The sequence below is a fragment of the Corticium candelabrum genome, chromosome 10 (genome assembly GCF_963422355.1).
Source record: "Corticium candelabrum chromosome 10, ooCorCand1.1, whole genome shotgun sequence".
Lineage (NCBI taxonomy): Eukaryota > Metazoa > Porifera > Homoscleromorpha > Homosclerophorida > Plakinidae > Corticium > Corticium candelabrum.
In genome coordinates, this window is record NC_085094.1 from 2,397,281 (window position 1) to 2,413,999 (window position 16,719).

The 16,719-nt window shown below is 41.3% G+C and overlaps 1 protein-coding gene across 2 annotated transcripts; it reads right to left on the reverse strand.

Annotated features, from left to right (window-relative positions):
• Nucleotides 1–422: 422 nt before the first annotated feature.
• LOC134185550 (serine-rich adhesin for platelets-like) lies at nt 423–16,654 on the reverse strand. Of its 2 annotated transcripts, none has more exons than XM_062653362.1 (11): nt 16,452–16,654; nt 14,792–15,101; nt 12,494–12,757; nt 12,350–12,436; nt 10,171–10,425; nt 9,655–9,780; nt 6,477–6,756; nt 4,916–5,203; nt 4,665–4,853; nt 1,288–1,752; nt 423–841 (listed from the first exon to the last, which is right to left on the reverse strand). In XM_062653362.1, exons 1-11 carry the CDS (start codon nt 16,568–16,570, stop codon nt 642–644), a joined length of 2,583 nt encoding a protein of 860 aa, XP_062509346.1. In that variant the 5' UTR covers nt 16,571–16,654; the 3' UTR covers nt 423–641. The 2 variants fall into 2 exon arrangements, with proteins under 2 accessions (XP_062509346.1, XP_062509344.1); XM_062653360.1 differs by having other exon boundaries at nt 423–844.
• Between the last annotated feature and the right edge of the window lie 65 nt (nt 16,655–16,719).

Below are 16,719 nucleotides of genomic sequence, written 5' to 3' on the forward strand. Positions count from 1 at the left end.
ACACACACACACACACACACACACACACACACACACACATACCAAGAGCTCGATGGAGAGTTATATAGTACCACGCCCCTTTCTGTTGTGCGACCCGGATTAGAAGCCTCGCTACGCTCGGCAACAAATCACACAAACACTTGCATTGTACCTCAAAAGCACAACACCAACACAGATGTAGTCAAAAACAAGGGTTCTTTGTTGATTAAGCATCTACGCACATGTCAAGAGTACAACTGTCATGCTCTACGACAAAAACCATTGCTGGCTTGAAATCTACTGTAGTTAATTACTCATGTACACACATAGTGACATGTACCATACTGTTGAGATGGAATATGTTACCATTAGACCCAGTGCTGCCTCCAGAGATATTTCTAGAGAAACTACACCTGTGTTACTACAACTGGACAAACACTCGAAACAGGTAACAATACAATTTTTAGGTTACACTGTGGAAATAGAAATATTGATATTGAGCAGTCATCTACAATACCAACTCTAACGCAATATCTACTGACAATTAATTGCATATACTGTATAATCTCTCAAGGGAACCATACAACTACCTAACAGTTCAACTGCTTCAGGGTCACCATATACCATATCCTTGTATTCGGTGTCTGTCACTGTCAACCAAACTAACTGTCCTCATCTTCCTGGAACGATACTTCTGCTTCCTTCACGGCTTCGGAAAGTTCTTCTTTGGTGAAGTATTCATCAGAATCTACATCAATAGCTGCCAATTGGTCTTCCATATTCTTTGGAATAACGGATAGAAGCTCTTGATATGACAATTTACCATCCTTGTCCTTGTCTAGTTCGTCAAACGTTTGCAAAACTACTATACAACAGTGAAAACAGTAAACACAAACATTGAACAACAGTGTTCAACAAAGGTTTAAAATAACTTTAAGAAAGCTAAGGCAACATTCTCCTAATTTTGTGAAGTCAAAATTATTGCTTTGTGTACATGAACTCAGACTCGTGTCAGTTATAACTTTCTTGCATTCTCTATATCTAGTCCATGCTCTTAAGAAGCCAAACTCAATACGTGACAGTCTAACTAAAAAGTTCCATTTTACAATAGTTCAATCTTTTCTGGTGATTTCCACCTACAGGGTTACTTTCTAGTCAGTTGAATCCCCTCTTGTCACCATTGCTCAAAGCCGCAAGGAACTGCATGGGCTAACATTATTACGACGCGATTAATTTATGGGAACAAATCCTACTAGCTTTCTTAAAGTTACAGTGGCATTTGTTTCTCTACATAAAATAGTTCCATACGTTTCATTTCATCTTTCAATATTTCATCACTGAACAATGGTTTTGCTGGTACGTTTGCTGCTGCCCCTTCATTCGTTGCTGTTGTCATATTATGATCCTCGGGTACAGTGTTCGGGGTGTCGAGTTCATCTAAATCACTAAGCTCCTGTACAGCCTCTGCCATGCTATCTTGCTCTTCCTGAGAGACTGTATGCTGATCTGTATGGTCACTGTCCGTATTTGAAAAATTTTGACCTTTGAGCTTGTTATCAGTGACAGTAGAAGATACTTCAGAAGGCTTAGCTGGTCGAACTGACTCAGAATTGTTTACAAATTGCACACCAGCACTCCCTGTATCATTCAACGTGATGTTAGACATCTCATATTTACTACCAGATGTGACATCAGATATATTTATATTCGAAGTATTTTGAGATCCAGAAGCTTCCGTTCTGTTGAATTCTGTTGGCCCATTGCCGCTAACCCCTGCAAAGATACAAGAAAATAAACTCCACTTCTATTTGTTCCTAACAACCACACAACATTTATCTCAGATCTTTAGTTGACACTACCTCGTACACAGAAAAACAAACCGTTACCATTAGGTCAAAGGATTTCAGTCTGAATTAAGAGATGTATGAAACTCATACAGATAACCAAGACACAAGCTTTACACATGATAACAAATATGGTTGTGCCTTCAACTGAAGGGCCAAATGAAAGCCTAATTAACACCACTCACACAAAATTGTGTTGCAAGCAGCATGTGCACTGCCTGTGGTAGTGTGGACTTCAATTGGACAACATGCCAGGGGTGAGGAGGTCTATGAATGCTGGTTTTAACTGGTCATCTCACACGAGCTTAAATCTATCAAACAAGTGGCTCGAGCCCAAGAGGTCAGTCCAGCTGACGTTGTAGAGTTCAATGCACTGCTTGAACACAAGAGGTCAGTCAATCTGACGTTGGAAGCTTAACACACCATCACAGACCCATCTCGTTTACGATCGGACATCAGACAAATGGACTGAGCCAAAGACATTAGTTGAGTTGAAGTTGCACGTAACGTTGGGAAAAGACCAACCTGAACAAGGCCCATGCCCTGGCACAATATACCTAATCTATTGAATACAGAGGGAGGGAGGGATATCAAGAAAGCTACACGCCATATGTGCTGTCCACACTATGCAATATTCTCATAGCCATTTATATAGATACAAAGTTCTGCAGCTAGCTACGCATAACATTACCAATTGCTGTAGTAGCTGCTCCTGACGTTACCAACGTTTACTATGTAAACTAAACATCCACTGTGAGTTCTTAATTTGATACATTTGGCTCATCTTGAGATATCTGGTCTAGTGTGGACAGGGCTTTATTCATGCTCATCTTCTACATAATTGAGTACTATGAGTGTCACACATGACTGCTGCATTTTTTATATTGAAACTGCCGCAAGTTAATAATTTAAATAAAAAAGATTGTGACGTAGGAGATGAGCATGAATAAGTACATAACCATTCCTACATACCCATCATTTTTCTCAGAACGTTTATTTGCTTTATTAATTTTTTCTTCCGTAGTTCTTGTCTCGCTCCAATCTGTGTGATGTACTAAATAGCAGCTGACGGATGTACTTAATAACATTGATTGCATCAATTAACAACTCCTTGCATCTTCCACGAAAGCCTCTGTAGACGATCACATGCACGGAGACAGCACTCCATTGAGCATAGTCGTACATTTTCAACTACACACAACTGTAAGCACAGGTACGTAGCCGCCGCCAGTCCGGTTGGTCCAGTTTCAACCGGACCACTTTTAATATTTGCACTTTCACCAACTGACCATTCCCGGCAACTTCCGAAAAAGGGAATAGCTCATTAAATAATTTTATTTAATCACTCTGAGACAGCTTCATATCAAGTGCCTGCAGACCCACAGACTAGAATGGATACGGCTCACTCATTCTGGTTTTAGAATAGCAGATAGTAAATGGAACCAGATGGTGTTGCTTCTGTCATCTCTCTCTAATGCCTCATCACCTTATGAACTTCTTGTTTCTTTCAAGACCCTTCTGGGAGTCTAAAAATTAACCCTGTGCTTCACTGTACTCTGCAGAGACCCAATGCATGAACTTTTTGTTTCCTAGGAGACCCTTCTGGGGTTCTAAGAAGTAACCCTGTGCTGCATTGTACTCTGCACAGGCCCAACGCATGGTTAAATTTATACCTGGCTGCCTTTTCACTAGGACGTCAATGACGCTCAAGACTTTGCATTCTATCACTACATTACTATGCAACAGAAAAATTTATCTTTGCCTGTGTGCGCATAAGCATTTCTGCGTCAACTAGACAACTTCCAAACTGGCGGCTACATCACTGAAGTACACTGGAAGTGGCAGCAATCTCCCAAAGCGTACTTTCCACCAGCTAATAATAGGTAATTACATGGAGCTATCACAAACACACGTGACCGGAAAACATGGCGTTGTGAAAGCACACGTAGATCTGTGTAGCAGCAGTTGACTGATACTGGGTGGACTTTGCACAGTTCTAGCTGTTGAGCCAGTGCAATTCCTTGGACAAGAGCAAATTGTTTGGTATGACTCTCGTTGTTGTAGTTGCTTCTAGTGAGGCGCTAGCCTGGCTGACAAAAGCAAATGTGAAAGAATAAATCGCATTTCTACTTGTCGATATATGGCTTTTAAGACGCTTAATGTCAGCTTTAGTAGTGCGGCTACCATTCGGACCGTTTACAGTTGAGCATTAAGTGGCTCTGAGATTTCTTACTGAGTTATCAGAAATTTGGAAAGCACTTGTTTGGATACTTTTGTATGGGCAGCCATTTTAGAATCGTCGCATCCCTACATAGAGAGTACTACCGCACTCTCAGATTAGGTAGTTTGTTTGTGTAGTGTGATGGTACGCAAACAATGCAACAGTCTCTATGCATGCGAAATAATAATGCCCCATGCTCGAATAATGCCCCATGTTTTACAACTCCGAAAAATAGTAACCCTATGGAGCAATATTCGCAGAAATACAGTAACCACGGTTGCACACTAAACTGTGGCACAAACAACTACTTGTCATGTGCACTCCAAATTTCTTTCTACTTGACAATCAACACAAAACGATTAAATAAAGATTACAAAATAATAAATCATGCAAAATAGTTAAGAAGAAATAACCGAAATTGTGAAGTTTACTCTCATTATGCAACATTTGTTGGCCAATCAGAAAGCTGTCTTCACATGTCATTGTCAACGATGAAGGACGTAAGCAGGCAAACAAAGAAGAACACAACAGATCATACTAAAAATACTATTGTAATTACATATTTAACACTCATACATTCAATACTTACTTATTCAAATTTCAAGCACAGCAAGACCTACCGTTTGGTGAAAGTGTGTCTGACATGTTCGTAATTGTCTCTGTGGGCAAAAACGCCAAAACAGATGGCGTTGCTTGCCCCTGCACACTGTCTCCACCAGCCGAATTTAATGGAGATGAAAATGTCGCTTGCTCCTGCACAGCCACTTCTGGTGTAGTAGTAGATAAATGACCAGAAGCAGTAGTACTTTCTACAAAAAGAGATAACGCCTGAAAAAGGAGAATGTGACACTGTCAAGGTCACATGATTTACTGTGTTCTGCCAACTCGGTTTGCTTAGTTGTTAATGGGGAAATGGTTACAACTTTTGTCTCTTCAACCGTGTCGGTTGTGATTATGTCACCGCTGCCAGCTGTATTTCCTTGCAAAGGTGTATTTGAATTAGTAGTGACAGGTTCGTCAGATACTGTTTCAGAGATAGCCACAGGGATATCATCAAGAGCGGCTTCGGTTGTTGTTTGATTTGTCATCTCTGTTACAAGACTAGCCGTCTTGTTCTTTGTCTCAGTGGGCAGCTTTGGCTTGTCATCAGTAGGCTCGACTAAACAACAAAATGTATGTCATTCATTCTCTATCAGAGCTAATAGTAGTGCGTGTATATGTGTGTGTCGTGTGTGATGCTGTAGCTCAATTGGTTAGAGAGTGCATCTGGAGAATGAAAACATCCGGGATTTTGCAGGGTTGCAGGTTCAAGTCACAGTGATGGCGAGCTGTGGCATAATTTCCTTAAGCAAGAAACTTACACACAATTGCTTCTGTCAACTCAACGGTCAGCTGGGTTGGCAGTAAACTCATGCAGCAGACCGGTATTGTGGGGGGCTTGGTGTCCAGTCCCAGATCTGCCCCTGGATGACTCCGGGCCAAACTCCAAGTGGATTGTAGCCCTGTCTCTAGAGGCAGGGGAGCTATCTTCGCAACTGACCTTAACTTTGATGTCATTCATGAATGACGTGGAGGGCTTGACATTTCTCCATTTACATTTCTTGTGATTGTCTGTGTGCACATGCATGTGTGTGTGTGTGTGTGTGTGTGTGTGTGTGTGTGTGTGTGTGTGTGTGTGTGTGTGTGTGTGCATGCGAGGTAAACATACACATAGAGGCACACACACACACACACACACTAAATTACAAGGACTACTATGTGTTTCTAAGGGAATAAGGTTGTCTTTTCCTAGATTTCAACTGACAAATCTGTGCAAACCGGATTAGGCCAAAATCAATCTTCCAGTTGAGCTTGACCTGAAATAAAAAAATTAAATTCAATGTAAGCATGTGCAATAATATGCTTGCTGCAAAAGATTAGGTACAGCCACTGCTGCCGCATTCCACTTGAAATCAGCAAATTTGTTTCAATGTCCATTTTGTTATCTCAAGTTTTACAGTATATATAGGCAATGGCAGTGAGAACTGTGCATGCTCAAACTGTCACATGATCATTACTTTTTATCTTTTCCAGTCTCTTAGAAAGCATAAAACATTTAGTTAGTCTGGGACTTAGCTCTTGTTACTAGTTTTCTCATTTGAAGACTGCTGCAGCAACCTTAGATACTCTAGACTAACGTCTCAGATACTCTACGAGTGTGCATTTGTGTGTGCACCGAAACTTGCACTGCAGTGTCTTCATTGTATTAGTGCTTGAATACATGATGCAGTGTGATGTATGTGCTATGTCAGCTGTGGCAAGTTCCCACAGTCTATAACGGGTTCTCAGCATTCTGCTACAGGCAGTAGCTCAAATAAACTCAGTATCATTATATGGCATACAAACATCTAACAATAAATTACCATAAGAACCATCAACAGAAAACAACTTACCGTGCTTGTTTGCTAATTTCTCTGCTGTTACTTCAGCTCTCAGCCGCCATACGGAAGTAGAGACTCTCTGAATCTCATGCTGCAAAGTTGTTATTGTTTCGTTCTGTAGCAGTATAGTTGCCTGCAACATGTTCATTCCCTCTAGAAAGATGCCGGTCGTCCTCTGAATCTCGTCTTTCATGGACACCACAACACGATTGACTGTTGCTCCGATAAGTGATGACAGATTGGAGCTCTTATGGTTACCACTCTTTATCATGCCAAGAACAGAGGACAAATACTGCAACACATAATGTTTACATATGAACAGTCTGTCACACAACCCAGTCCTGTTCATGAATGTAGACAACTTATGTTACAAAAAAATCATCAAACATTTGACGATGTGGTTTGTAACTTCATTCTACTTGTATATTTCAAGCAACTGAAGTTAACTTTGTCTATCCTTAGTTTATAATAAACCATAGACACAGCAATGTAAATCAATGAGGGTAATTAACTTGGGCAGGAGTAGTAAGCTTGATCGATTGGCAGGAGTGATGTGCATCACTCCAGCAGCCGTGCCTAAAACGGCGACTACCCATCTGGCGCAGTGTCATTCCCGAAAGTTGCGTCTACCCCGCCAATATATAGAGGGCAAAGCACAGTGGAAAGCAGCAGATGACAAGATAATCAACTACACACTGAACAGGTAAGCAGCTGCATAGCTGGCTTACCTCTGTGCCAGCATCAATTACTACCCAACCTGATTCGCTATTATCCTTAAATCTAGGCAACATAGTCCTACTATGGCAACTAAAACAAAGAGTCTGTCCAAAGTTAATTAACCTACATTAGCTAACGCTAATAACATTAAATGAATACAGAAGTTTCATATTTGTTGTACAGGTAAAACCATTCATAAAGGATGTCCATTAATTTATTTTAAGACTTGAGTTGTACTATAGATGCCTCAAATACTAACACAAGTGAAACATAATATGCAATGGAACTACTGTTGATATCTTCATTACAGTACATTGTCACCAATGTCCATAATAACATAACACTACCAACCCTGTTTGCAATCACCACCTTACTCAATAATTCTCCGTAATAAAGCCTGGTTCACAATATGTGCTGTTCTCTTCAGTGATGCGGACCGGGAAACCGCTGGCTGTTGACGTCTGCCACACAAACATGTTGCCGTGCTGCAGTCTGTTCACAAAAACATTTCGCGACAGTGTGTCTTTTGTCTGTTTCCCGAGGTGTGGTAATTACAGCACCTGGATAAACTTATCAACATGATTTTATGCTAGATTATGATTGAGCCAAGTTCAGCAGCAGCATGCGGTTTTCTGCAAAGATAGAACACCAACCTATCATGAGAGGCATGCTGCTCACATGTCGATCTTGCTGTTTTTGCCGTGCACCATCTGTTCACAATGTTTCTGTTTCTGTCTATCTCTGATGAGTGGCGTGCCCCACTCAGCTAAACAGCACATATTGTGAACAAGGCTTACGACCAAGTTACGCCTTGTGTTCAAGCGGATGCACACCAGTGATTGCCCTCTAATGAATCTCATCGGTGCTACACTAACAATTACTTCTTCCGTGTACCTATTTTCAAATTTTCAGTTGTTGTCATAGACTAAAATTACTATTTCTAATATCAATAAAGAGTGAAATCTGTGAGTTGGGTTAGCTGTTACTTTCAACTGACTCTATTTCTTTGTGTGGGAAATCAACAATTCTAGCTGCATACATGACTGGAAAAACAGTTTTAGACTTTTACGTTAAAGTCTTTGCTGAGAAATAGCAGGTCAAAGTTGCTTCCGGTTCTTCAAGTTCCGGTAACGGGCGTGGTGTAGTGTGCACGTCAGAGGGGAGATCCGTGTGCGTCTGTATAGTCTGCAGCTTGTAAAATAACTACATCTTCATATCCAAAGCAACGCTACTAAGGCAGAGGTGACGACAGTGACAGCTATTCTTCTGGAGAGCCCTCCAAAGGTTTTTAAGTGATATTACTGTTCTGTCATTGCATGAATCACAGGATGAGAAAGATCTGTCGGGAGTCATTAGACCATACAGGTTTAAGCTCAGTGACAGTATCTCTGAAGCTGAGAGATGGTCTGCCGTCTTGAAAGTGAACGAGAAAGAGGACAGGCCACCAGATAGCCTGTTACCATCGTAAGTAGTAGTACTAGCAAAAATAATCGATGCACATCCGAGTAAGTAAACAACCATCACAGGTGTAGCTGCGGTCGTTGTATGACAGATACATACTCGTGTGGAGTGCGTATGTTGTCAAAACGTATTTGAGGTTGTCTTAAATAATGACGTGATAATAATGTCGAGTACTAGTGACAATAATGAACAGTGCACTGGTGAGTTCATGCAAAATTAGCTAATGCTGTGAGAAAGAGAACAAATGAGTTGACGTTCGTGCGTTGAATTAACGTTGACAAAGGTTTGACTTCACACTGCACTGTAATGCGTACAACAACATCCACTACACACCAGGAGCACCATGCACAAGTCTAGTCACTAGTAGTCTCCTCAAGAGTGACCTCTCCTGCCATTTGCAGTACTTTTGGTCCTGCAATGGTGGCCTCAATTTTGCTCTTCTACAACCCAGAGCAAGCTCTTGAATAGACCTGAATGTACCGCAAAGCTATCATGCTTAATTAAAGTGGCTACTACAGACTCCTGTCCACTCAGTAGGATGCGTCATACTCAGTAGCAGTCACCCCGATCTGGACGACACAAACGAGACGTCTCTTGTCCACGTTGTTTGCAATTTCCACTATTTTCTTAGCTTGGGATCTTCGGAAATCGAAACACACTTGTGTATGACTTGCGTTAACTGGTGCATGCTGCAGCCACGCAGCACCCAACCATGCTTTTCGCCACAGATTCCTTTGTTTACAGTACACGCTAGTGTGGAGTCTCCCCTCTGTGATGTGGACACCACACCACACCCATTACCCGAAGCAACTTTGACCTGCTATGACTTAACTTAAACATCTATAACTATTTTTCTTGTCATGTATGCAACTAGAATTATCAATTTCCAACATAAAATAACTTTTATTTTTTGCATTGCAGTTACCTTTTAAAATTAAAATTGGTGAGAAAAGCGATTATTCACAAAATTAGAATCCAACCAAACCACAGTCTGCAACTAACACTAACCAACCTGTTGAAGTTGTGCGCCAATTCGTAAAGTAAAGTTGTGCATTTGCTGTTCCATGAGAGATGTTGTCATTTGACTACCAATCATCATAGCAAATAGAGATGAATTAAATTGGCTAACAGTAGACGTCTAGAAATAGAGGCAAATGTTAAAGAACAAACCCAGATATATATAGTACTTTACATATCAACATGATCATAACAGCTTCCAGCAACATAACATCTACTATCATCACTTCATTGGCATAATCTAAGACAACGTGGAGACACTGTGTCTACTATTTTGTTGTTATTGTTGTTGTGTGTGTTAGTCATGTGTGTGTGTGTGTGTGTGTGTGTGTGTGTGTGTGTGTGTGTGTGTGTGTGTGTGTGTGTGTGTGTGTGTGTGTGTGTGTGTGTGTGTGTGTGTGTGTGTGTGTGTGTTGACTTAAATATACACCTAAATATACTACATTGTAGTTGAAATTTCAACTACAACCATGAAATCACTTACATACAACAGATCACACTTTAGTCTTACCAGGCTGTCAATATCGTCCTGATGTTGTGCTTCAATCTTTTCCACAGCTGTCAGACGACGTTTCAAAGATTCAGAATGTGCCTGACTACTCAATACTCCTTGCTTGATCACATCAAGCTTTGCTAAAACCGGCTTTAAACCTAGTGAATCGTTTCCATGATGGGCTGTTGCTTGCAGGAGATCAATAGCTTCAACAACTCGACTCATTTCATGAGACATCTGCTGCATTGTGAGATCCATTTCAGTCACATTTATCTGCACAAAAGTTACCATAAAATGCCAATACAGCAAAAACCTTACCAGACCCTCATCTTGACACAAGAAAAATAATAATAAGCCACTTAGGCCACACCTAAACAATCGTGTTTCGCCGACCCAGATTTTTCAAGGATTGCAAATATTTTTTTATTATCGATTTGCCTTAAGGCACACTAACCATACTACGTTTGAGGACTGTTTTGACAGATAAATCAAATTTCAAGCAATCTAAAGCAATGAACAAGTTGAAATATTACTCAATATATGCCACAAGTCTTCCAAAACCCCAAAACAAAGATGTTTTCGTGTACTGTGTGTCCTGGTCGTGTTTATGCCTACCAAGATTATATCCAGCGATTCTCTGTAATATCCGGGTTGTTAGAGCATAAGCTCAACTATGGCAGGGCAAGTAATCTGCGTGGAATGCTGCCAAGGTTCGAACTGTCTCACACCACAGTTGTTGAGTGTGTCAAACGTCACGGAAACAACTCTCCAACAGCCTGTCAAAGGATGAAGAGGATGCTTGGCTGTTCTGAAGTCTGTAGACTGTACCTGTGGCTCGATATCCGTTGACAATTGAAGATAGCTCTCTTCATGACAAAGACTTTATGTCAGCGGCAACTCGCTGCAGCAACCATGTTGATTTTGCTTACTATGCTTGCCGTCTTCAACTCTCTGGTTTGTTGTCACTGCAGTAGTCCAGATGCAGCACATACCCAGGAACAGCTGAAAAAGTACAAAGTTTTCCTTCCAGTGAATTAACTGCACTTGCCAGCCAGCTGTTGTGATTCAGGCCAAGAAGTGAACTCTGAATCTGCTGTTGTGGCACAACCGCCTTTCTGTCTTGGAACTCGCTGTAGTTTTACTATGACATATTTTACTCGTAGAAATTAGTCGTTTTGACATGCTTTACACATAAAAAATATTTTATGGGGAAAAATTTCCCCACTGACTGACCCAAATATCTATGAGCTGCCAACCCAAAACACGAATTTTTTGGTGTGGCTTTATTAGTAAATGGAAGCAAGAATTAAACAAAGGCAAACTACAAGAGGTCACAAGAACCAATGGAAAGCGACAGAACAAAGAAAATGAAACGATGAGAGAACAAGATGGTAAAACATCAAAATAAAAATACAATGGGTGCTTTGGACCCTGTGGCTACCAATAAAACATTACTATATTGTTTAATGTTAGACGGCAAATGGCACTTCATGTGATGGTGTCTACCATGCTCAAATAATCGCAGTCAAAGGGAAGCACAACCCACTGCAGTACAAGACACATTGGGCTTCCAAAACAGCAACCAATAAAAGCAAAATACGCTCAAAATGACAAATCTAGATTTCATGTAAAGAACTCGATAAATTCACAAAATCTCTAAAACAGCCTAAAGACGTCTGTACTCGTAACATCCTTTCGTGTTTCATAATCTTAAGGCCTTTTCACACTTAAAGCGCATCAAACTGCATTCAATCCACTTTGCAGCAGAAGTAAAATGGATGTGCATTCAATATGCATTGACCCATTTCACACAAGGAAAATGCAATCCACGTAACTGTCATAAACATGCCTACAGTGTAATGTGCATCCATACTTGCAGTCATCATGGCTGCCAGTCTCTTTGCTATGATAAATCTCTATCTTTGCTTAGTATGTACACCTAAGACATAAGCACAGAATAGAGAATGAGCGAGCGTAGCTCTAGTGCTATCTGATATGAAGAGCTGTGTGGGTAGGCGTGATGCCCCGTGCAGAGGCCAACACACATTGAATCCACTTCAAACCACACCGTAAATGGTTCATTAGACATGAAAGACCAATGCGCATTCAATGGGTTTTGAAGTACAGTATGAAAAGGCCTTTACATTTAAAATACTGATGTATGCGGAATAGAAAGACGCTAATTACATAAACCTACCGAGACCAAGCTGCCTGTCCTCTGCTGCAACTTGGTGCTTGAATGCTCCAGCTCATCAATTTTTGACTTGTGTGTCTGGACGTCTCCCTATAAGCAAATGTACATCTCCATGTTGCAACAAGTACAACTGTACTATTGGGAAACCTTCACTGAATTAAATCCAGCGTCTAACGTTGTCAATTTGTTAGTGCTTTCCGAACTGTCACGTTTTAACACGGATATGCTCTTCTTCATGTCTGCTAGGTCCCTGTCGATCCTCTCTACATTGCTAACCATCTTCGTAACCTCTTGTGTCAAACCGTCAACGTTACCTCCCACTTTCTGCAACTGGCTGGTGCTGTCTAGTACAATAGCCCACTGTTTAGCATCCTTACGGAGATCAGAAACGGTTGAGTTGACAGTAATTAGCTGAAATAAAACAGAAGACATTCATGTGTAGTAGTTGGTTAGACTAGGAGTTACAGTAGTTAGACTACATAGTCATCAACCTCAAAAAGGAACGAGGAAATACAGACAAAAATCCCCATGCAGTCAACCAATCACGTTTACCTATTTTGCAACACAAGTAATTGAAACAACGAAACCGATCAATACATCTAATAACACAATTGAACAAGGATAAGACAAATTACTGAAATACTACAAAACACAAAATCTGAAGTCAAAACATTCACCACTAGACTCACAAAAAGGGACACAAGATGCCACTTTGCAAAGCAATACAGTTAGTAACCACAAATATCTGCCGTGCACCTTCACATCTAAACAGTTTGACCCACAAAGAGCAAACCATTTCACTGCTAAGAAAGAGACAAAAGGTATAGGCAACTTCATAACACCTGTGTTACCAGATAAGCAGAATACACTTGTGATATAAGCTACTCTGCTGTGCCTGTGTGCATACGCGCACGTGCACACGTGTAGAGAGCTTCACTTTTAAAAACGGCAGGAGTGTGATGAACCGCTCTCCTGACCCGTCCTCAAGAGATCTAGAAGAATGATTGCATTTTTCCATATTTCATGTTGCATATAGCTTGCACCAGATTTGACAACCAATTCTCTGCTCTCCACCCTGCTCGGCTGTTATCCAAAGGTATGGCTGACGTCTCACCTCAAGAATGCAGTGATGACACTGACTGGTCAACCCAGCTAACTACTAAGTATGTCATAGCACTGTGCGCACACCACTCGCTGCACGTGTGTGTCTGCCAGCTTGTCGCAGACTGCCAGACATTGCCAGCTGCAAGTTGTATGCAAGTTGGTGGCTTTTTCACAGCTACTACACATAACGTGAACATGAAAATGCACTGACAGCTTCACTATGTGGCACAGTACACAGATGTCTAGACAGTAGAGTATGTGCACATAGTAACTACGTACGGATAAAAATGTATCAAATAAACCAACACTCAAAGACACGTTACACAAGAGTCAATCATGTATGAACATTCTATTCCATGTGTGTTCGAGCAGTACTCGTTCCAAACAGTTGGCGAGCAATACAGAATGCACTCCTAGCTATAAAATAAAGTGCGAGCAGCAGCACAAGCACAGTTACACTCTTAAAAACTGAAGGTGTGTGTGTGTGTGTGTGTGTGTGTGTGTGTGTGTGTGTGTGTGTGTGTGTGTGTGTGTGTGTGTGTGTTGTTGCCAGTGATCTCAAGGCGTAGCACCCCTCATTTCATTTCACTAGTGAACTAAAGATTTGGTTTCTTAAAAATGCCTCACTATAGACCAGATTGGCATGAACGGCGTGCATGCCCCTTCACTTATCTTCTTTTGTTTCATACGCGGTAGTCGTTTGTTGTTGTCTATGATTCAGTAGGCTCAAGAGTCCAGCCGGTCGTCTTCCCCCCAGGAGGAGAAAGAGCCAATGCAACCACGGGAGCATAGACATCGACAGGATTCGATCTACGTCTGACATAGATGTAGCATCATGCATTGTAGCTATAGTCTAGTCTCGTTTCACAACAGAAAACTGGATACGTTCTGGATGCTGTCTGACTTTCAAAGCGATTGCAACCAGTCCAGAGCGGTAGCTATCTCAAAGGGCTTGAAAACAAGATGATGCATGCATTACGATCTGGTCGTAGGTGAAACCAAATGTTTGCATCACTGAAGCATGCAGTCTCGCTTGCTACAAACAAGTTGAGCTTATGTGGCAGTTAGGAAACTGTACTTGTGCATCGACCCCTAAAAGTTTGGCTGCTTTAGTTTCTTATGTTAGCTGTACTTCTTGTTGATATAAATTAAAACAAAATATTATTTTAATTAATGACGTCATCCAATACACCTTGACATTTTTGTGGCGCAACCCTGGTGTGTGTGTGTGTGTGTGTGTGTGTGTGTGTGTGTGTGTGTGTGTGTGTGTGTGTGTGTGCATACATGTCAGTCATCAGCACAATGCAGCACCAGGACATCAGAACATCACATTTTGCTCACATGATTATGTATGAGTTGGAATTTGCCCTTCAGTGATACCCAATCCTTGTCATGCCGTTGTGTAAGTTGATTTAAGTCAACTGACTTAGCAGCAGCCTGCAGCATTCGTGCCATTGGTCCCTCACCCGTCCAATCACCTTTAACTTTCACATATTCTTCCATTAACTTCTCCATTTCGCCATTCAGCTTGTAGTACACAAACCCAAGAAAGCCAATAGCCGCCATCATTGCCAAAACGACAAGCACAATAACAATTCGTAAAAAGTCTCGACAAAAGAGATCAGAATGGTGGCTACCAGACTTCTTCGATCTGCACACACAAAAACAGTTTCAACAGTTGTACATTGTAACACCTTGTAACATATATAATATATTGTATCTACTTTTGGATCAATGTATCATGGTAATCAATAGAAACTAAAACCATTGAAAAAGGTTATAAATCCTGACACTCAGTGACTGGTAAGGCGATTTGGTCGCATCACATTGTTCCTCCCTCATATAGAATAACAGATCACATATTACCTTGCATTAATTAAGGCTGGTTTACAGTAACTTATGCAAGCCAAGCATCAGCCCAGCATATTGCCAACGGAACGTCAACGTCCTACTGTTCGACTAGCCCTGACTTCTATTCAAGCGTCTACGTAACGTAAACCGGGAATAGTACGGTTTGTAACTACCAATTGGCGGTCGCATTTTCACTCACGGGATCCAGTTGTCTAATATGGACAACAAAGATCTCGACAAATAGTAAAAGCAGGGAATCTTGGTAAGAAGGCATACAGCAACAGTAGTGGTGATTGCTTCATGTGCACTAAGAACGGCCTTCAATACCAGACACTTTTATCAGCTGAGAAGACGTTGCCCGTTGGTGCTCAAACATGTTACTGTAAATCAATAAGTTTCAGAGTCTGACTACATTTAAGGTATATGCTAGACTGATGCTCGCTTGCGAAAGTTATTGTAAACTAGCCCTTACTCTACAGTACACCCTTGATTATCCGGACCATTTCTGTGTCTCCCGGCCTTTTGCATCAAAGAAACAGAAAGATCAAAGAAGATATAAGAAACAGCCATCTGTTCAGGATTTTTCTCGCCACTCTATGTTGAGTATGAATTAAGATAAATGTTATATCCAGAAATAGGCAGCTGTTGATGACTCTTATGGTAAAAAGAATGCACAGCAGCAAGTGTGGAAAAAGACTGTGTAGTGTAGGAAAATCAGTTGATATTCACCAACGTTTGATTGATTATCTAGACACTTGATTACCCGGTCTTCTAACCAGTCTCCAGAGAAGTCCGGCTAAGATAATCGAGGGTGTACTGTAGTATCCGCCCTACCGTGCCTGTAATATGTAAGGCTTCATGTTGCGTTCCCCAAAACACGTATTACTGCAATTACGACACACTGAAGCCAGTACGTGTATACATGTTAGCACAACATCCCAGCCGGAACAACCGTGTAATGAACAGCATTTCTAAACTTTACAGTTCGCCAGACGGCCACATTAACACAAGCAGTGACGACTAACGTTGTACCGTAAAGGCCCTGGACAACGACTTGCGCAAACGCTGAAGTTACCTGTTACGGGGACCCTTTACGCACATTGTTGACCTAAATTGTTAACTTGCACATAAAACGACACCTCGTACCTACCTCATTCTCGATGGCCTTCTTGGCGGTAGTGGAAACTCCTGCACTTCTGATTCTGTTTCAGAACCTAAAAGTTGCCGACCGTCTTTAATTGTTCCGCCCGGTTTAGGCTTTCCCATCATCTGGCTGCCAGCTGAATGCAGCAGAAGCTAAACTTGACCGGTGAAACAAAATGACTGCAGGTTCGGTGACGGTGACGTAAGGAAGTCAACTAGCCCCGCTTGCCTTCCTAGTCGCGGGAGTACCTTTCGAGTGTGTGTGTGTGTGTGTG

What these genes read in the sequence shown, in the direction of transcription:
- LOC134185550 (XM_062653360.1), bottom strand. Translation starts at nt 16,570, where the DNA reads ATGATGGGAAAGCCTAAACCGGGCGGAACAATTAAAGACGGTCGGCAA. An exon ending in AGGACGATATTGACAGCCTG is followed by an intron (nt 9,781 to 10,170) that starts GTAAGACTAAAG and finishes CTCTATTTCTAG; the next exon opens with ACGTCTACTGTTAGCCAATT. An exon ending in GAAATTAGCAAACAAGCACG is followed by an intron (nt 5,204 to 6,476) that starts GTAAGTTGTTTT and finishes TTTGTTGTTTAG; the next exon opens with TCGAGCCTACTGATGACAAG.